Raw genomic sequence first — 21,745 nt, 5'->3', positions numbered from 1 at the left:
TCAGGAGAGATATGATATCAAAAGCCAATGACAACACAGTGTGCCTGATATCGCGAGCAGCGGGCATCAAATCAAACTGCGAGATTCATGAGTCATACTGGACAGAAAGGCTACTTCCTGTTTAGACACAGCCCAGTTGCGCCGGACTTCTGTCAGTAAAATGTGCACTGTTTCATGAGAGGACAATGCACATCTTAATATTCAGTGAACTCTTGGAAGCTTAAGCGATGCTAAGCCCATGACATTATCAGGCATTCACTGGATGCTGCCCACGGTATGCCAAGGATAGGATCACTGTGTGACCCTCTGAGCCACAGCCAACAAAGTCTGGGCAGTATGTGCATCTGTTAGTTTGCTTAAACTAAAAAGTAAACTTTTAGTATTGAGACGGGCGACGGACAAAAGCAAAAAAGCAAACAAAACACACACACACACATGTATGTTGGTCCCTCTGCGAGCCCCTGTGTGCCACAATTACTCAGATACCTCTTGGCTTGTCCATCTTTTTTCAGCTACACATGAAGATTCACTTAAGTACTAATTATTTATTAATATAAATATATATATATGTCTGTGCCACCAGGACACTGTAGCATATTCTGTCCGATGTAATGTAACACCATTAATACCATCTATATCCAGCTATATGGCTTTATGAAAAAGAGCTTTACACTCAACATGTTGTTCTTTTTAACCAGGTATTGTCTTATTTGTCTGATATTTATCTCCACTAAGGTATTTTTAAATTTAAATCATGTCGTACAAATGTCTTTATGGATTCCGATTCAAAGAATGTCGGGTGTTTGCTCTGGTGGCTGCTGCCCCTTAGTCAAGCTCAGGCGGCAGCACATCCAGCCAAATGGTTTTTATAGACACAAGAGGGAGCAAGAGCACAACTATTCAAGATGAACTGCTGTGACTCCAATTCCTCAGGGGAAGTATGGCTGCCTGCCTTCTTCAATGCAGTTTCAATCAGAAAGGATCAGTTAAGATAAGTGATGGAGTATCACACCTTCAATCTGGATGTTCCTAAAGCGGCTGAACTGAGAGAAAGATATCTTATCACATACGTATATCAAAGAAAGATATCTGAAAACACAGTGTACAGTTATCACATTTGTCAGGATACAGGGAGCGTCTAGTAAATAGGAATATACACTGGAACTTTTCTTATTTGATCTTACTTCAGCTGGAGCAGAGACAGCTCTCGGGCCCACAGGTGTTGTTAGCATCCTTCCTTCCTTCCCTCCTTCCTTCCTTCTTCCTTCAATAGATCTTATGGGGAAAAACATTACAGACTCATCTTACAGAAAATGTTTCACTGTGTGACACGTTTTGATTATATTACCTAGTAAACAGAAAAATAGATATATAGAAATATAGAAGACTACATTCAACTGCCAAACATGAAATTAAATATGATTTTGAAACCAGTGTATGTCTAAAGAACAAACAAACAAACACTATGTTAGACTTGGATTTACATACCTGTGCACACCTGTGAGCGGTCTGATGCGACAAAAAAAAAAAACATTGCATCCATCACGTTTTGTATGCATGCGTGCACGTTTATGAAAAATGAATGCATGACGTTTGTGGTTAGGTGTAATATGAAACTCAGCCCCCCCCCCCTTCCTCCTCTGTGTCATAGCCGTGATGACGTCGCTGCAGGTCGATCAGATACCCTCAGCCTCGGAGAGCTCCTTGCTCCTTCAGATTGTACGTTATTTCCGCAGCTGTGCTGTCGTGAATCGACTTTATAGGCTGCATGTCCACAGCCTTGTCCCTCCTCCTCCTCCTCCTCCTCCTCCTCCTCCTCCCAGTCTCTGCCTCTGCCTCCGCCTTTCCGCGGGGAATTAGTTCTTTCAGCCATTTATTTATATTTTTCCGTCACATGGGCTCGTTGGGTGCAATGTGAGCTTTCGACACTGGCTGCGGCTCTTTTCAACATTATGGGGATTTGAAAAAGGGGGAAAGGGACCAAAGCGAAGGGACTCCGCATCTTTCTTCTCTGCATCTCCTCCTCCTGCTGTGGAGCTTCAGGGGATCATGCAACACTTGAAGCCATGGCGAGTTCTGCTCCTTGTGACCGTCCTGTGCAAGTCAGGAATGTCAGACAAATACGGTAAGATGATGCTGCTGATGCTGATGGTTTAGTCCATATCTGAAATTAGGGAAATGTTCCTTCAGGTCCAGTGTGTGTTTGGGTGATGACTTTATGTTGATCACATCCGGCTGAAGGCTCCTTTATCCCCTGTGCCATCACTGTCATGGTGCTGGAATAATCCAGCAGAGACTACATTTAGGGATACCTGTGTTGATGGATTAGTGGGTTGTATTTATGTATCCAGAATGAGCTGAATTGAACTGTAAATTGTTTGCCATTGACTGATATGCTATGAGGCTGATAGTCTAGTGAGATGAAAGTGAAAGATGCAGAGTTATAGGGAAGAGAGAAAACTGAGTCCACTGAGTATTTAAATCACAATATAATATTATAATATATCATTTTAGGGAATTATGACCCCTGTATTGCCACCAACACTCCCTGTCATATGGTGTTATTTTGAACCTTTTCAGTTCAGGAGGAAGTAGGACAGACAGCCACCAAGTCCAGCTGTTGGGGATAAAGGAATAACACACAGACTAACAAAGTACAGGATAAAAAGTAGACAGCAGAATTCTGTTTGAAATGTGAAATTAGCGACAGAAAGTCACATGGCACGAAATTTGATATGATGCAAACACTGAAGAGTGATTCCAGGAAACGGCAAAGACAGCTCTAAAAGCGATATACTGCTGGTCGCATATCTTCTACATTGAATAAAATGATAAAGAAAACAAGTTGTTAAACAGTTTCTTTCATTTTTGAGATGTGTTCACTGATACCTGAACAGGTCGACACTCACATTTCACTCTCAGCAGTAGGGACGGCAACGGCATTAGCAGTAGCAGCTGATTATTTGGTTTTTATCATCAAAAATGGCAGCATTAGTAGCTTAACTATCTCATATTGATTATTGCCAAAGACAGTGATTTTTCATGTTTTTGCGGATTGATATATGGGCCTGCCATTATTTGTAATTGATAAATTGATGCAACAAGTGCATTGTTGCACCTCCCATCCTTAAAGGCTTCCACCAAGAGAAAGGTTTTATTTCTTTTTCCTCATTATACTCACTGTGAAAAAAACACCCTGTCTGCCAAATGTAGGTTGACATTTGTGAAGTATGGAGTGAATTTAATGAGTAATCTAGACATAGACTGAAAAAGGCCAAATGCCATTATGTTGTTTTCTCTGAGAAAAACAAGAAGGTATAATTTTGTTCTAGCACACCATCATCTCCCTCACACCCTGTCTATCGTAAGTCAGCAGAATTATTTGAAGCTCTATCGCTTCACTTTTAGCATGTAAGAACCCAAATGCGATGCATTAGACAGCTGACAAACAATTGATTACTGTTTATTTTAGACATCTAAAGCAGCTCATTGTGCCTGTAAATTAAATATCTCAAAGAACCCTCAAAATATGCCTGTGGTATTGTTATGTCACTAAAGCTATTTTTATGAACACTGTAGAACCATGATACAAGTCCAGTTTATCAAAACATATGTAAAAACAAGCAAAATCGAATATAAAATGCTGGTGGAAAACTGCTGCTGTGCAGTTTGTCATTAAAAATCACACATCACTGAGAAATCATACAAGAAATTACAAAAGCATTTAAAAAAAAAAAAACACCCTAACAGTGAACAATGGGCGGCTCAGTGGGAAGCCATTCTGACAGTGTCAGTGATTTCAGCACCATGGAGAGACACCGGTAACCACTATTGCTTCCCTTTGTCCATTCATCCATTAATGTCTCTGTGCTTCAGTCTCTGTTCTTTCACGCATCCATCCACCTGTTCATTTGATTAACCATCCGTCCATACGTACGTCACACACACACACACACACACACAGTAGTATGATCCTCTTGTCAAAGCTGACATCTCTGCAGCCAGCCATGTCCATAAGGGCGGATGTCCTTTCGCCATGACAGACACTGTATAATAAGTCACCAACGTCATGAGCTTCTTTGGAGCCTTTGTTGCTATTTCACCATGCGAGGGTGCATATTTTACCATTTTTAAATGATAATCGTTCTTGTTGCTGTTGCTACCAGCTGGACTGTTGTTGCTGGGGGGATGTAAACTTGGATTTTCACTTGCTATTGTTGCATTTTATCATCAGAGAATGAACCTTCTGCTAGTCTCTCTCAGACATTTGCATGGATCTGCAGGCATGCTTTTAATGTTAACCTCTTCAACCAATGTTTGCATTTACCAAACAAGAGTGCACGTGGAATTAAAACAAGATCCAAAGACAGAAATGTGCTTTAAACCCCATAAAATAAACTATTTGCTTCTTTATTTTTGCTCCGTGTTACTTGTTGGCCCAACACCACCAGATATCCTTTCCTGGACAACCAATCAGCGTTTGATGACTAGGCCTGGCATTTACTCACATCGTGGTGATGTGTGTGTCAGTCCCCCTGCGAGCCCCTGTGTGCTACAATTACTCAGATATCTCTTGGCTATGTCCCAGTGCAATAATATCCATGTGAGTTTTTGCTGGAGCTTATTTCAGCCACACATGAAGGTTCCCTTAAATTTCCCACAGATTGGAGAGCCCAGGTCTCCCAGATACTCCACTGATGTTTTTAAGAAGTCCTCAAATTTGCGTGTGAGATTAAGACTAAGATGTGGTCCAAATAATTTCACTTGAAATGAAATAATTCCTGGGAACTGAACTAATTGTCCTCACTAATCACTAAGATATAGTTAAGATAAAAGTTTTTCGAGGGCATCACGGAAATGCTCACTTGCACTGTGTGTGTGCAGTGTGTTTGTTTCTCATAACGAAATAGAGGTGAGTCACTGAAAGTGCTGTTGGGTACTGCGTCACTTCATTTGAAGGCAGAGAAAATAGTTTTCTATTCTTCTCTTTTCTAGTTTTTTTGTTCAGGTGAACATTTAGTTCATCCATTCTGCTAACCAGCTACTCACATCTTTTACATTTAATTTTACATTACATTTACATTATTTATTCACTTTTTTTTGTCTTGTACTTGACAACAGAAAGGTGATTTTCCTCTTGGGGCAAAAGGAACGAGCTGTGACATGAGAGGAAAAGATGGATCCATGTGTATTCTGCTGTTACAAGCCTATCTATCGCCAGCCACCTGCTCCTCCCCACACTGCCGTACCCTCCAAGGGCTTACTCACCTCCCTAAAATAAGGAGTAGTGGAACGTTACTAATGGCAACACTATATTTGTGTCCCCAGTTTGATTCCAAACTAGTTAATGAGTACTTCACATCCACAAAATGTAGGTCAGCATTTTATCCTCAGTTTGCTTATCAAAATAGAGACACTGATAGGCTGTTAAAATACAATACATTTACATTTTCAAGATGTCTGTGCTGGACGTTAAAAGATCTAAATGAAAATTAAGTTGTATTGTATTTCAAAGTTTTGAGAAGTTCCATGTTTTATGCTAATGAATGACGCAGTTTGGAGCTTTTAAAACGTCCTTGTGCAGTTATATAAAAGTCCTATGAATGATAAGTGCATTGTAGGTTTGTTTTGTCAATGGCAGCATTTAGATATAAAAGACAGAGTGAAGGTTGTGGGCGCGTGTGTTTTTGTTACCACCGTGCAGTACATTTGAGGTTAATTATGATGAGTAAGCCGGGGTTAAGCTCACTTTGTTGTGCTCTCATTTCAACTCCCCAAATACGAAATAAAGCTGCCGTTGCCATGGGAATTGCTGTGAAGGATTTTACTCTGAGTACCTGTTAGCCTTCTCTTTGTCTTTCTTTCTCAGGTTGCCTGTTTGAGAGAAAACTGTGCACAAGGGATCAGTTCTGCTCGGATGGTGAGTACACCACACACACACACACACACACACACACAGACACAACACACACATACACAACACACACACACACACAGGCACACACAACACACATGTATACACACACAGACACACAATCAAACATGGTCTGTGTCTTGAACTTCAACATTAAACTTTTAATATAGACTACTTTCTTAATCCTTTCTGTACTTCGACAGCATATTGAATTATTAACCCGACAGCTGCACACACACACACACACTCACACACACACACACACACACACACACACACACACACTACATGTCCCTGGAAGCATGCTGACACAAAGTCTGTGTCTGAAAATATACAAACACAAGTCAAGGATTTTCCCTCTCTCAGCCCCAACTGTCTGTCTCTCTCCGTCACCTGCCCCTCTCCCTTTCCTCATCTTTATCTAAGCCCCTCCCCCGCTCTACTGTCTCCATGGTAACACTGACATCACGGTGAGGTCGACACCCCCTCAGTTGTTGTGCTAATACAGCGATGAGTCACTGACACGCACTTGCGCACTTCTCTGTGGAAATTGCACTTACGCACACGCGCAGCCATTGGACAGAATACAGAATGGATCAGCGTACTTGCAGCTCAGGAGCAAACAGACATATTTGTGCTATATTTATTTACATCTGTGGATCTGAGGATGGAACACTGTTGAAAAATTAAAAGAAAAAACAACTCGTCAAAGTTTTTAGTCAAGATTGGTCGAAATGAGCCCTTTGTGTTTGCGTCTGTCTCTCAAAATCTAATAATGATTTACCTTGTTCTTTAGCTTGTGGGAGGAAAATATAGTCCAACTGAGTCCACTGAGAGCATAACCTCCACAGTGTCCAGGTCTCCCAGAGTCGTTACACATAAAGAATAAGCAGCTACGGTGCTCAGTTTCATTTAGGAGATGTTTGACTGCATGAGACAACTAGGAGCAACAGGGAAATCAAGAGAAAACATTCACACTCTTCTTTAATTGAAGTAACACCATCTCATCCAAATGATTTATATCCCTCTGTGTTCAGTACAGTCCCCTTGAAACAAGTATTAGCCTGTGAATTAAGAATTTTCCTTGTTGGATGACCGAGAGCTGGTACTTTATTTGCTAAATTATCTAAAGATTATCTACTATAAATCTCTTGAACTGAACAAAATTATTTGACTGGGCAAAGTAATGTCTCATTTTTGCAATGAGACAATGACTTAGGAGCTTATTTTATAGCATCCAGGAGGGTTTTCACAAAGCACTGAGACTGGAACCACAGAGGAATGATTTTCCAAAGATGTCTCATGGTTTCCACTCACTACACAGCACAGAATTCAATGTCTGCAGCAAAAAACTCCAGACATCAAGGTTTATTGTAGGTACAGTCCTTTAGTTTCTGCCGGCCTGCCGCTAGTGATCGTTTGTGTCCTGTGTACTTTGGTGTGCTGTAAGGAATGCACGGACTCTTTTGGGTGCTCTTAGCAGTTTGTTGTTTATTTGTGTCTTTGACAGGATGACAGGCTGACTTGGCTGCATGCTGTGCAGACTTGAAATCTTGCAGGTTGTCAATGTCCATAGTCTTTTACACATTTGGTAGGGACAGTGGAGTGAGCAGTGTTGGACACAGGCATCTTCCTCTGTTTTTTTTCCTTTCAAAGATACTAAAAGTGTCTATCAGGCTCTGCTGGTTTGGCGTTGCCGTTCTTCAGCCCCACCTCTGGAACACAGCGTAAAGAATCAGTATTTATGCATGGATGGACCAAGGTCATGTTTATGTTGTTGTTGTTATTGTGGGTGTCTCGCCTGTAAACCTGTCTGAATGCTGGTCATACATTATCACCTGAGTTCTGTGTGCGCAGCTGTAGAGCCCCGATCTTATCAACCAGCTGCTCCTTGAGGTGCTGACTTGTAGTCAACACGGGGTCAGCGTGTAACAGTCCAGGAAGGAGTGTTTGGTTTGTCTGTCGTGACTGAGTCCATACAAGGGAATGGGCAAGATGTAAGTTGTAATGTTTTGGGTTGATGTTATTTAGGTTTCAATGGAAGTCAATTAGAACTGGAAAAATAAAGATATTCAATCTAGTATAACATTTATTCATCGCCCCAGTTTGGATTACGTGACTTAATTGTGAATACACACACTTTTCTTAGGCCTTACACAACCTTCATCCACTGTAGAATGTAGCACCAATAATTATCATCGGAATAAATTTATGCCATTTATTTCGAGCATTAGTGTTTGAGCCAAACATTGCATTTCATTTACATTTCACAGGTTTCCCCGTCCTAAGCTGAATACTGTATGTTCCCTGCGCAAAAATAATATCTACAGAAATAACTCCAGCTTCAGAAATAGTCCCAATCCCATCAAGCCATGCAGTTTGCAGTCTCCTCTCCATTCATCTTCCATTCCTCCTCCTCACGTCCCTCTTCTCTCTGTCTTCAGTTAGTTCACCACCACGATTAAGAGCTGCCGTATTTTCTGCTCTACCAGTGCAATTAATTGCCATGATACAATATCCTGTGTCATATCACATCATCAGCTATTCGTAATTTGGGTTTGACTAACCAGGATGGAAAATATGTATGAAAAACTGTGTCTCTTTTCTGAGTGCTCAGTGGGGGAAAGCTGCACAAGTTTCTGTCTGTGTCTTTCTGTATCTCCACTCAATATTCTGTATCTGTTGTTGGACTAAAGATCAACTTGGCAATAACATTAACACAACAAAGCTAAGAAATGTACCTGATTTTATACCCACCCACCCAAGAAGGAAAAACATGTCCACTTCCTCTTCAATACATCATAAAAAAATAGGCCATCATTTCCTATGCCATTTAGTGATGTAGCCATATTAAACCGCTCTGCTCTGTTAGTTTAACAATTCAGTGTTTCACTGTGGCAGGTTGGGCTGTGTGAGATTTTGCCTGCCTAAAAGACTGTGGTGACTCATCAGTGCACCAAATAATACGGACAGACTATGCTCCGCTTTATCTTTATTCTCATCACATCGCAGTCTGATGACAACCTTTTTCTTTAGAAGTATCTACATTTTTACTGACTGAGACTTCAGAATGAAAAGACTTATTCATGTGATTTGGCGTCACATGATGATAGCTTTGCTATAAAGTTAGAAATTTAACATTCTCAGCATCATCTCTCTTCCTAACTTTTTTCTTTATGATGCCGAAGCACGGCACTGTGTAGGTCAGGAGTTTACGAGTGCTTAAATACTGCAGTTCAATGATACAGACGTACAGCAGGTACTGACTTAGAATGATACATCAGCTTGTTTCTGGCTGAAGAGTGAATGAGTGAAATTGTGTGGGCCGATGCTGATATACTGTAATGCACAGAACATGGTACATTTCTTTATGTGCTGTAGATATTCAAAATGTTGATTAAATTATTATCATGATGGGAGTCCAGTTCACAGATAACAATACTCAGCAAATGCTGTAATTAACTCTGTTGCCATGAGACCGCCTGGAAATTTTTCTAAAGCACACACACACACACACACACACACACACACTCACAGTGTCAGAATCTCATCAAAATGAATGTGACAAGTAATGTAAGTGTGTGGGCTGTACTTCAAAACTATGACTCACTGCTGTGGGCTAGTGAGGTGTGGGCTACCATAAGAATTATGGTTATCACTAAGTACTTTAACTCAAGGGCAGCTTCACCAAATTATTTGTGGTAAAACCTACACAGATTTACCTCAAAATCAAAGAAAATAAAAACTTCACTCAATGCCTTCTTAAATTTGATCTGTATTTTCTATGGGTCTGTTTGACAGCAGGCATTTTGACTTGTCACTGTTACTGATAACATAAACAATGGCTATTCAAGTGTTGCAGTAAGCCAGCATGCACAATACCAGGACAGTAAAACCCAAGCAGTTAAATGGAATTCAGCCGTCATTCATTTTGTCATTTGCACCAGGTTCTTTGTCCTACTTTGGCAACTCTTATTGTCTGTTAACTGTGCTGGCTTTGGGACCAGGAGTCACATCAAAAAGAACTCTCAAAGGGGTTAAAGTTTATTTTTCCTACAGTTTTGTGTGTCTGTGTGTTCACCCCAGATGGGCTGTTTGGTCAGTGTCGTAACTCTAAGCAGGACCAGGTCCAGTACCAGGTGTCAGTTCCTGTTCTGAAGAGGATGCAGGAAGTCCTCAAACAGCTCATGCTACAAGGTGAGATATTCGAAAATCATCACTTGCATAACTTTACGAAGCTAAAACTGTTAGAGTGACGTTTAGATAATGCAGCTATGTGTAATTTTGTGAATTTTTCATGGTCATTTTGACAGTTTTCATATGAATTATATTTGATTTTGCCTCACATCCTATCTGCATTATTGTACCTAGAATTTACATTTCCAACAGGTTTCAGTCTTATGAGCACTTTATGAATACAGGCAGAGATCCATTCATAATACGAGCACTTCTGCACAACTTCTATAAGAAATAGTATTGATTATTTCAGAGAATCTTTCTCTCTCCCACACACACTACAGTCTTGCACTCTCACTCTCAGCATCTGTGGTTTTCTTTAATTGCTGTTTTTGTGTGTATGTGTGTGTGTGTGTGTGTGTGTGTGTAGGTCTTTCCTGGCAAGACGACATCACCCAGTATATTTTATCAAAGGAGCTGAAGAGAGTTCCTCATACCACCCAACCCTATAAGCCAAACTCGTCCTCCTCCTCATCTCATTCGTCTCAGTAAGTGCTCTCCACTACAATGAACCATTTATACAACACTAATGAGTCAAAGGACTGAGTCAGATCCATCCATTCATTTCACTCCAACTCACTGTTTATTTCCCTTTGGACCCATTCCTTCATCCCTCCCTCCTTTCAACCCCTCTGTATCCATCCTAATCCTCTCTTTGTTTCTCTCTGGGTTGCCAGGTCCAAACAGCACATCCCCCACCACCACAGTTCTAAGTCTGGTTCCACACCTCCTGGTGGGAACTATGTTGACTACATGATTGTCGAGCCTCCTCAGTCCCCATTACGCATGCAGACAGCCTCCATGGACCCGTACACATACCACCAGGTACACACACACACACACACATACACACTCACACATTATTATCATCCCCGAAACCTTTATTAGAAAATAATTGCAGCTTCATTAAAGAAGAGAAAACAAATAAATATAGAAAAAAAAATATAAGGAATAGGAAATAGAGTTAAATATCTGATGTCACACACAGACATGCATGCATGCACAAAAGACTTATTCAGCGTAATATTCCTCCTAATTCCAGCATAGGTACCAAGACGAAGTAGGGAGATCGGTCATTGGGGCAGGAGGCAGTTATGCCCGTCCCTCTTCAAGGTCCCAGGCCAATCAGAGAGAGCGAGAGCGAGAGCGTGACAGGCAGCTGCTACAGGAAGCCTTGTCTCTCTACCTGGCATCCGCGCAGCCTTCATACCGCCACAGAGGGGCCGCTTCACTGGCTCCTGCAGGTAAACAGCATGTTCAAATTTCAAAAATACAACACACAAGAATAAAGCTATGAAAGATGGAGAAAAAAAAAGTAACTATTGAGTGAACTTTTAAGTGTCAGTCAGCACAGAAGAAAGCATGCAGAAATATTTTTCAGTCCAAAAGAACACAGACAAAGAGGCTTCTTGTAAGCTATTTCTTAAACAGTACATTATAACTAAACAATTCTCTTTACCAACATAACCTGCTCTGCTGTGAGCAGGCCTGCCTTATTATGAGGACTTGGAGCTGGAGATACCCGTGGACTACGTGGAAGACTACACCATAGAGGAAAGACTTGGTACGGCTGGCAGACAACCAACACTACAGAATAAAAAAGTTCCTCAGGATGTCAGCACTCTGTCTGGAAACAACGGTGAGGAAAAGGAATTTAAACTTACTTGAACATCTTGAACTGATCTTGAACTTGACATCTTCCATCATAAAGAGGCAATTTTTTCCCTATGGGTGTACTTGCAAAGCGTGCATATTCAATATCCAATTACTGAGTTCGGCAGTGCGAAGCTGATGCTAACTTTGCTATCCTGTGTTAGACGGCCTGCTACAGAGGATGTCAGGAGTCCTGCAGAAGTACGGTGTTGACCCTAGAGAGCTCAGTCAAGAGCAGCTCTACAAGCTAGCGCTCATTCTGCAGCTGCTGCAGACCCAAGACAAAACAGGTACGTTTTTTACCTATAAACTCTTCAGAATATCAGGCCAAACAAAATCAAGCCCCTGTGTTGATACATGCTTTTCTAATTTATATGTAAGGGGATTATTTGTCTGTTGTATCATCACTTAAACACTGAGTTAATTGTCCCTTGCTTTACATGTAAAAGTGGAACTATGAAGCTATAATATGACTCTTTAACAACTGAATTGTGTTTTAGCCGTCGTATTTGTTTTAAAAAATATTTATGTCTTTGTCTCTCTCAGATCCAATTCAAAAAGACCTCATCACGCTCAAGGAGGTATGTTAACATCGTGGTCACATGTGTTCACAAGAAGTAATCATACACTTCTTTTCACTGATAGGCCCTCTGTCATTCCCCTGTAGATGCAGCTGTTAAAGACAGACAGTGTGTCCCATAAGCCGGAGAAGCCTGGCCCTGTTCCAGGTCCTCCCGATGCCCCTCCTGCTCCGTCCTCCACCTCAGTCCCAGCTACACCCGCAGCCAAGAGCGCCAGCCTCCCCACATCTGCCTCCCAGCCTCCCCAGACCGCTCCTGCTGAAGCTGGACAAGGCTTGAAGGAGAAGGGGCTGCCACTGGTCGAAGGTACAGGAGCCAAGGAGGAGTATGGGTACATCGTCACCAACCAGAGGTCAGCACGCTATCAAGATGATTATTCTCATTCCCAAAGACTGTCATGAACTGGCAATAGGGGAAATCATTAAATGCCATATCGATTGCCAGCACAGAGCAGCAAACATGACATTTATTAAAAATGGTGTTTACAACGAGGATGATGATGTTTTTCTTTCATAGTCCTCTGAGTTTGTACGACGGAGTGAAGCTGTTGGAGCTACTGGCTGATAAGATACATCTGACAATCAGCAGCTTCATCAACATCAGGTAACACCACCATTATGTGTGTGTGTGTGTGTGTATCAGTGTGTGCATTTGACTATTTCACTCAAAAAAATAAGAATGTTTTTTTCACCGTTTTGAACAACCCAACCTGTGTGTGCGTCCCTGTGGTTTTGTGTTACCAGTGTGGTGGGTCCTGCACTGACGTTCCGTATCCGTCAGAACGAACGCAACATGACGGCTGCAGAGGTGGCTGCCAAAGCTGGTGAGGCTAATAAACACACACAGACACACAACCTCTGCCCACCACAGACACCTACCTTCCCACGCAAGTGAGAAGTCTGTGCTTGTTCTGTTTTTTTTTCTCACGTCCAGTAATAAAAGGTTTTTTTCACCCCAACAGTATCTGAAAAGAATTTCCTGGAGTCTGAAACAGGCCTGAAGATTGTACAGACCGGCGTGGGAGAGGTACTTGACGCACACGATTCACATTGTAACCACTCCTGTCAGTGACATGATTGCCGCCGGTCGTCAAAGCAACAGAGATATAATCACGCCTCTGTATTCATCATCATTGTCACTTAAACCTGTTCATTCATTGACCCCAGCTTGACAAATGAGTTCACATTCACTACCACGTCCTAATTGTGTCTAATTGTGTTACTTTAAATGCAGCTTTCTTTTGTAGTTACAGAGTGGCTTGATTCTTTATTATAACTCATGGGTGTCATGAAATGGTTATCAGTAAAATGGTTTAGATACTCAGCTAGGCAGTAACCCCACAATCGTAGAGATGTGGACAATTTATAATAAATAAGAGCTTATACAAATATGTGCTACACAAGAACTCTCCAAAAACATGTGCATTTCTAAGTTTAATACACAGCTTTTAGTGACTCACCCTAATATTTTTATCAGTCGGTGCATTATTTTTCCCAGCTGACTCCCATCATCAAATACCACCGAAAGAAGGAAAAAATAGCTCAGATTTTTGTAAGAAAGATGAGTACAAGCACAGCACAGACAAAGGCAGTGCATCTATCTCTCCTTTAGAGCTTGTTCTCTATCCACCACTACACTGTCTGCTATAATATTGTGTGTGTTTGTGTGTGTGTCTGTGTGTGTGTGTAAACCTCTGTGAGTGAGCGTGTACCTCCTGGAGGGCAAGTGGCCAGAACAAATCAGCCAGGCAACACCTCATAACAACCAGCATTTCACTTGTTGCCATGGTGCTTCATCTCCTCCATCCCCCACCCCCCACTGTGGCTCCCAGATCCCAGGTGCTATGGCAACAGTCACAAGTGTCATTAACCTCATTACTGTGTGTGTGGCACTGATGTGATCTCCAGGATGTGAGAAATCACCCATAGTGAAGTTTTCTCATTAGCAGTGCTTGTCATTTCTGGTTAGTTAATTAAGAAATTCATATTTAAATCATATTTCTTTCATTTAGATAGTTGAGTTAAATAGAAAAAATGGTGTATGGTATGTATTTTTTTAAATACTAGAGAGGAAATAACAAATTAGATACTAATTTAAGTTAAGGTTTATTTATTTGATTAAAATTAAGACACACACACTCATACACACATAACTATAATGAATGAATGACTCAGAGGCTAAATACTCTTAGTCAACAAAAGGGTAAAGATGCATAAACATACATATAAACAGTGGTGATACTACAGCTGTTGGAATGCATAGCCACTGTAACTTCACCATACAAATGTACATAGAAAAAAACACAACTTCAAACAGCCGCCTAGTAAATATAGAATATGTAAACTCATTAACATAATAATATTCAATTCGTGCAACTTTCTGAACTGATAATATAGCAAGAGCCAATTAAAATGCTGTTGATGCTATAGCAGTGTTAGGTCTCACGTGGTTATATGATTAAAGTGAGGGCAACGGAAAACACGTTTTTGTTCAGGTGTTCTGATGCAGACGAGATCATAATGTTGTTTATTTGCAGCACTTGATTAAGAAATTAATTTATTCTCTCAGTGCTGTTTGGTTTATTTAGTTTATTGACAAAGTTGCAGTTTTTCTTTGGAGTGGCATTTTAAGTGGACAGGAGTGGTGATTCATTGTGTGTGTGTGTGGAAAAACAGGACAGCGCATCGGCTTTAGATTAAAATGGTGTGGCTGCAATGTTGAATTCGATTGTACTGGGCAGAAGAGGTGAAGTGACACAATGGCAAACTAAACCTCACAGCGTGGATGTGTGGTGTGTACCTTACTGTGGTTCACTGATCTCTATGGAGCCACCGCTGTCTTTTTAATAGCTTCCTGGTTCGTATTACCTCGACCTCTCAGACCTTTGTCTTTAAAACTCAACATCAGCCTCTCACCAAGCACACCTTTCTGTCATGTACAGTTACATAGAAACAAATGTGTTGCTGTGATGAAACGAGTGACCTTTGAATTCCAGTGATGAGGCCAGATTCCCTGGTGGCAGGCGACTACCCTCAAAAGACCTGATGTGCATGTCAACAAGCAGAGAAAGTAATCAGTTTTCTTTGTGCTCCCTCTCCGCTGCCCATATGTTACTCACAACTCTTTATGATGTGTTTATCCCAGAGGACAGATGCGCGGGGTCTCCCTCAGGTAACCAGGGTTTCCAGAGGCTCCAGTGGGACAGTCATCACCCTCGTTTCCATGGCAGTTGTGGGAGGTGTGCTGGTATTGGCCATGGCTGTAGCTTGTCTCAGGCACTACGCTCAGCAAGTGGCCAATGGCAAGCTTGGCCTCGGGCCAGAGGGAGGAGCAGAAACACACTTTGACTACCAGGTAAGAGAGCATAAGCGGATTCAGGACTGAGGAACGGCCATTTTATATAATTTCCCACAGGTTTTCTCTGTTTGTTTTTTTGGTACCACTTTACAATAAGACTATCCTCATAGAGGATTTATAAATTGTTTATAATCCGTTTATTGATTACGTTATTAACACTTACTTAGGTTAAAGCATTAATAAGCTGTTATAACACATTTGTTAGTTGGTTGCGTGCCAAATAGTGTTATTACATGATGATTTATGGCCTAATATGATATGAAGATACAGCAAGAGGTGAACTGTTACAACAGAGAGAGGATCTGTGAACTGTGAATTCTGTAGCTAATGGATGTGTCTTACAGTTGTGTTCACTTTTTTGGCCTGTGCGAAAAACTTTTCTCTGTATCGGAACACAAACACAAAATCAAACCAGATTACCATTATACAGTGCAGTTAGCTTTCTTTCATATTCCTTTGTTGATCAATGCAGTGTCACTACGTAGTGCTCAAGAGGCCAAAGAAAGATCAAACAATACTGAGCTCCTTAAGCGACTGTTTCATGTATTTATAACTTCAGTGAGCCCACATCTATCTATACTGTGTGCACCTCAGATCTCATTTGTTACCTAGCGTACCTTATTCCCTCCATCAACCAGCATTAACACCCGTCAGCTTCATCCGACAGTTAATTAGTTTTGTTGCAGCCCTGTTATCAACTCATCAACTTTGGGTTTTACAGCTCTACCCCCCTCTCTCTCTCTCTCTCTCTCTCTCTCTCTCTCTCTCTCTCTCTCTCTCTCCTTATTTTCCATTCAGGAGCTATGTCGGCAGCACATGGCATCCAAATCGTCCCTGTGCCGCCAGGATTGTATGGCTGGGAGCATGGTGGGCTCTGCTATAGCCACGGGCGCTGGAGGTCGTAGGGGCACGGACACATCCCGTGTCAGCAGCGTTTCCTCCCAGTTCAGCGACGGTCCCCAGCACAGCCCGTCGTCCACCCACAGCTCCACCCCGTCCTGGAGCGAAGAGCCGGCCCAGTCTAACATGGACATCTCCACTGGTCACATGATACTGGTGAGTTGCTATACAAGAGTAGAGAGAAGTGTACTTCCCGGTGTAGTTAAGGAATCTCCTGGTGAAAAATCATTTTTTCCTGGTTCAGCAGATATTAACCTACATTTTAATTGCATGTCATCTCTCCGTCAGGCATACATGGAGGATCACCTGCGTAATAAGGATCGCCTTCAGAAGGAATGGGAGGCTTTGTGCTCCTACCAGGCTGACCCCAGCTCAGTCGCTGTGGCTCAACTCCCGAGCAACATGGACAAAAACAGACACGCTGAATCCCTCCCCTGTCAGTACATCAGTGTGTCACATCAGTGTGTCTGATCCGATCATGTCTATGTCAATCATCGATCAGCCTGCTAGTGAATAACACATATGCACATACAGCAACACACCAATATCAGTCATTTACCAGACTAAATCTGTATAGTATGCAGTAAATTGGCAGCACAGTGTTTTTTTTCATTCATTCTCATTTCATTCTTTTACAGATGATCACTCTCGCGTGAAGCTGAAGTCAGAAGTAAACCCAAATAAACAAGACTACATCAACGCCAGCATCATTGTAAGAATCTATCGAACAGTCCAAAACATTTAGTGGATAGCATGTGATGATATTTATAATTTGTGGTTTATTACATGATGATTTATGGCCTAATATGATATGAAGATACAGCAAGAGGTGAACTGTTACAACAGAGAGAGGATCTGTGAACTGTGAATTCTGTAGCTAATGGGATGTGTCTTAACAGTTGTGTTCAGTTTTTTGGCCTGTGCGAAAAACTTTTCTCTGTATCGGAACACAAACACAAAATCAAACCAGATTACCATTATACAGTGCAGTTAGCTTTCTTTCATATTCCTTTGTTGATCAATGCAGTGTCACTACGTAGTGCTCAAGAGGCCAAAGAAAGATCAAACAATACTGAGCTCCTTAAGCGACTGTTTCATGTATTTATAACTTCATGACTGTATGAGAATTGCTCCCATGCTGTAGCTCACATCTGTTTGAGAATCCCCAACAGGGAAAAAACTAAGAAACTTTGATCTCTTTCTTTTCTTTTTTAATCCATAGTTTGATCATGACCCTCGCCAGCCAGCGTATATCGCCACACAGGGACCACTGCCTCACACTGTTGCTGATTTCTGGCAGGTCAGTACAATCTTCCCTCAGTTATTTCTCTCCTTTTCTGCCTCTTTCTTTTTCTGTCTCACTCCCAATTTAATGGATTTGGCGACTGTTCAGTGACATATTAAAATGAAGGAGGTCACTGGGCCATTCAGTCCATCTGCAGGAAATCTGCCTCGTTACTTACAGATGTCACAGATTTATTTTAATGTGACAATCAGATGATGTGTGTGTGTGTGTGTGTCTGAATTCATGCATGTCCTCTGACTCACAGATGGTGTGGGAGAACGGCTGCACAGTGATAGTGATGATGTCAGCTCTGGTGGAAGATGGAGAGAAACAGTGCGAGCGATACTGGCCTGATGAGGGCTCATCACTCTACCACATCTATGAGGTTAATTTCCTGTTGTAACTCATAACCTTTAATTTCACACAGTCATAATAGTTTTGTTCAAACACGCATGGAGTATATGAGAGGCAGGGTTATTTGTGAAAACAGCAGATATGAGGCATAGATGCACAGTCCGTAAAATTTGGAGAGAAAAAACCACTGAAAATACAGAATCTTATGAGATTGAATTAACAGATAAATCTGGTCCTAACTTTCTTCTACAAGTTCAATTTTTTTCTACAGGGGAAAATTAGGGCCAGAGAAAAAATTGGCTCTGTTTTCTTTGATTTATATTAACAGTGTTATCTCCTGCAGCACTCCTCATATCACTTATCTTATTCACTGTAATCTGATCCAAAACCGCAATGGCTTTGTGCACCACTAGGCTGGCAATGTGGAGAAAAAACATTTCCTTAAAACAAGATCTCTAATATATACACTCAATATTCCTTTACAACTTAGTTTAAATGAGGAATTTGACCTAAGACCCACCTTATGAATACAGATTATGCAAATGTAAATTCCCCCCGTCTTTGATGACATCTCTCTCCCTGGTGCCAGACACAGGTCACTTATTGTTTTTTTTTTTCCTCACATCTGTAATCACATATTTTTTTTAAATAGTATTAAGATAAGAGCGAAAATAGAATAATTGATGTTGTTTTGTATCATGTAGTCTCCTAATTGTAAGTGCAAATAATTGAATTTTTGTCAATGCACACAGCCTGCTTTAGGTTAATGTTTGTCTGATGAAGACCTCATTACATTTTTGGGTGTGCTGACCACTTCTCCTCAACAATCAAGTCACATTTTTTCTGCCCTCCTGTCCATTTTGTCTCTTTTTCTGTCCGCCACCTCTCCCTCTCTGTTTTTGTGTGCATCAGGTGAACCTGGTGTCAGAGCACATCTGGTGTAAGGACTTCCTGGTTCGTAGCTTTTACCTTAAGAACGTCCAGACGCAGGAGACCAGGACGCTGACGCAGTTTCACCTGCTGAGCTGGCCGGCTGACGGCATCCCCACCTCCACACGGCCGCTGCTCGACTTCCGCAGGTGAGGAAAAACCATGAAACAATCACGCATACACACACACACACACACACACACACAGACCACCCACACACGCGTGCCCTTGGTTTCAACATGTGCCCCAGGATGCAGTCATTTTCAGTAAGTAAACACAGAATGGAGCAAACAGGTGGTCATGAATCAGTGTGTGTGTAATGTTGCAGTGACTCACTGGTACCTTTACACATCAGCGGGTCTGAATCCTCCTGAACACCTTGATCACATCCATCTTATTCTCCGTTTCCTATCTACGCTGTCATTCTGCATGGTGTATAATCAATTAAAACCCACATGTTGTACATTTCATACCCTATCCATCATCATCACCTCAGCTCTCTCTCTCTCTCCCTCTCCCCCAGTGTGCAGGTTGATAGGTTTGCATTTTAACATCTCCCAGTGTCATTTTTGTGGTTTGCAGCTAGTACTCTGGCTCCAGTTGCATAGTCACAAAAATGAGCATTGGCAGGTGTGACTGGCTACTGCAAGAGGGACAGTGAATCTGTGGCTTCCTCTCCACCTGTTCTCTCCTGTTTCACCATCTCACTCTCCTCCACGGCCTCGAGCAGTTTTTCCTTTCCAGACATTCTTTACATCATTCCTAATCTCACTGTTTTTGTCTCTCACATAGCCTTGTTACATTTTGCTCTCCACTCATCGCCTTTAATTTAACTGTAGCTGACAAGTACCTAAAGCTGCATGAGAGACATTAATAGCTGTGCTGTATGCATTTATTAATGTATTGATTAGTGACAAGTTTATTATGCATATTCATTGAATATGTGAACGAGGTTAGTCGGGAAGTCGCGAAGTTAATAATAAATGATTTACATTATATTAAATACATTTTTTTTCTGTTCTTTGTTCCCCTTTCTTTCTCTTCTGCTCCTTGTTCCCGCTTTTCAGAAAGGTGAATAAATGTTACAGAGGCCGCTCCTGCCCAATCATCGTTCACTGCAGGTAAAGAATAAACACACCCGATGAGATTTCTGTAAAGCAGCAGAATTTGCAGGCGCATACTATATGAAACACTTAAGTACATGTGCACTGATGGCTTCCTTTTTATCTCTGTCTCTCCCACAGTGATGGCACTAGCAGGGCCGGCACGTACATCCTTATTGACATGGTGCTGAACCGCATGGCCAAAGGTCAGTCACTCTCTCTCACACACGGGATTTAATTTAGTACCTAAACATTTTGACATGAAAACCATGCATGACCCAACATGCGCAAAAGGAAGATGAAGGAACATTTTGGATGTTGAGCATTTTAGTGTGAGGGTGGAATCATGTTAAAGTTTGCCTTGTGTTACCTATAGTGGACAACAGAGGGAGCTATACACTCAATGTAGTCAAATAATTCTGCTTCTATGACATCTGAATTATTATTCCACTCTAAGATGTGCATACATTAATTTGTCATTTATGGGGGCTGCTCCACAAAGTAGCTTAGTAGGGTAAGTTGACCACAAATATAAAATGTAGTTTGTTTTTAGATATTTCAACATGTATGATCAGCATTAGAACATGAATTGCTCACATTGCACCTCGCAGTAATACTGAATTAGTACAGTCTTTTGATTACTCTACATTTCACAGATCATAACTAAACAAATTTGTTTAGTTGTGTTTCTTTATTTACAGATCTGATCCGAGTTGTATTATTTTTTTAAAATGATCAGAGCTGCAAACTCACTGAACACCTCTCATAGAAGCACAGAAAGCACTTATCTACCTTTGTTATAGGTTCAGTGGATTCAGAAAAGAGGCTCTTTGAGTCTGTAGCACCAAAACAATGACCGCAAACCTCCAAAAACTTTGATGATAATGCTCTTACTGTTCCTATTGTTAGGAGTGAAGGAGATCGACATCGCAGCCTCACTGGAGCACATCAGAGACCAGAGACCAGGCCTGGTCCGCACAAAGGTACCATCAGCATGTGTGTGTGTTTGCACTGTTTGAGCAATTTTAAAGTGGACATCCATCGTAACCCAACTGTCTCCCTCCGTCCCCTCTCTCTCCCCTGCTCACCCCGATCAGGACCAGTTTGAGTTTGCGCTGACAGCGGTAGCTGAGGAGGTGAATGCCATCTTGAAAGCTCTGCCACAGTGAGCTGCAGCAGCTGAGGACACAGTGAGGACATGGCACAAGTACACAGAAATAAATACCCATAAGGATGCACTTGTAAAATCCAGTGGTGCATGCCTGGCCGTCACTGTAAATAAGAATTGGCTCTACCACACTTGGAGCAGTTACTGCTCTTGTTTTCAGCATGCAGTATTTTATCATCTAGTCATTCTCTGGGTTTGAAAAACTTCTTGGAACTTAATTTTAGGAAAAATGCATTAAAAGATTTATGGCAGGATGTAAATATG

The 21,745-nt window shown here is 41.5% G+C and overlaps 1 protein-coding gene across 1 annotated transcript; it reads left to right on the top strand.

Moving 5' to 3' along the window:
- The first annotated feature begins 2,023 nt into the window (after window positions 1-2,023).
- ptprna (protein tyrosine phosphatase receptor type Na) lies at window positions 2,024-21,598 on the top strand. The gene is made up of 24 exons (XM_070837529.1): window positions 2,024-2,125; window positions 5,870-5,920; window positions 10,001-10,111; window positions 10,521-10,638; window positions 10,828-10,975; window positions 11,193-11,394; window positions 11,637-11,789; window positions 11,968-12,093; window positions 12,350-12,384; window positions 12,471-12,736; window positions 12,901-12,987; window positions 13,128-13,207; window positions 13,346-13,410; window positions 15,529-15,738; window positions 16,540-16,797; window positions 16,930-17,077; window positions 17,280-17,353; window positions 17,864-17,941; window positions 18,192-18,311; window positions 19,193-19,359; window positions 20,278-20,331; window positions 20,455-20,519; window positions 21,223-21,296; window positions 21,411-21,598. Exons 1-24 carry the CDS (start codon window positions 2,050-2,052, stop codon window positions 21,480-21,482), a joined length of 2,838 nt encoding a protein of 945 aa, XP_070693630.1. The 5' UTR covers window positions 2,024-2,049; the 3' UTR covers window positions 21,483-21,598.
- Window positions 21,599-21,745: the final 147 nt, after the last annotated feature.

Source organism: Pempheris klunzingeri, chromosome 10 (assembly GCF_042242105.1).
Source record: "Pempheris klunzingeri isolate RE-2024b chromosome 10, fPemKlu1.hap1, whole genome shotgun sequence".
NCBI classification, from domain to species: domain Eukaryota; kingdom Metazoa; phylum Chordata; class Actinopteri; order Acropomatiformes; family Pempheridae; genus Pempheris; species Pempheris klunzingeri.
Note: the sequence above shows the minus strand (reverse complement) of the source record. Positions and strands in the feature narration are given on the sequence as shown.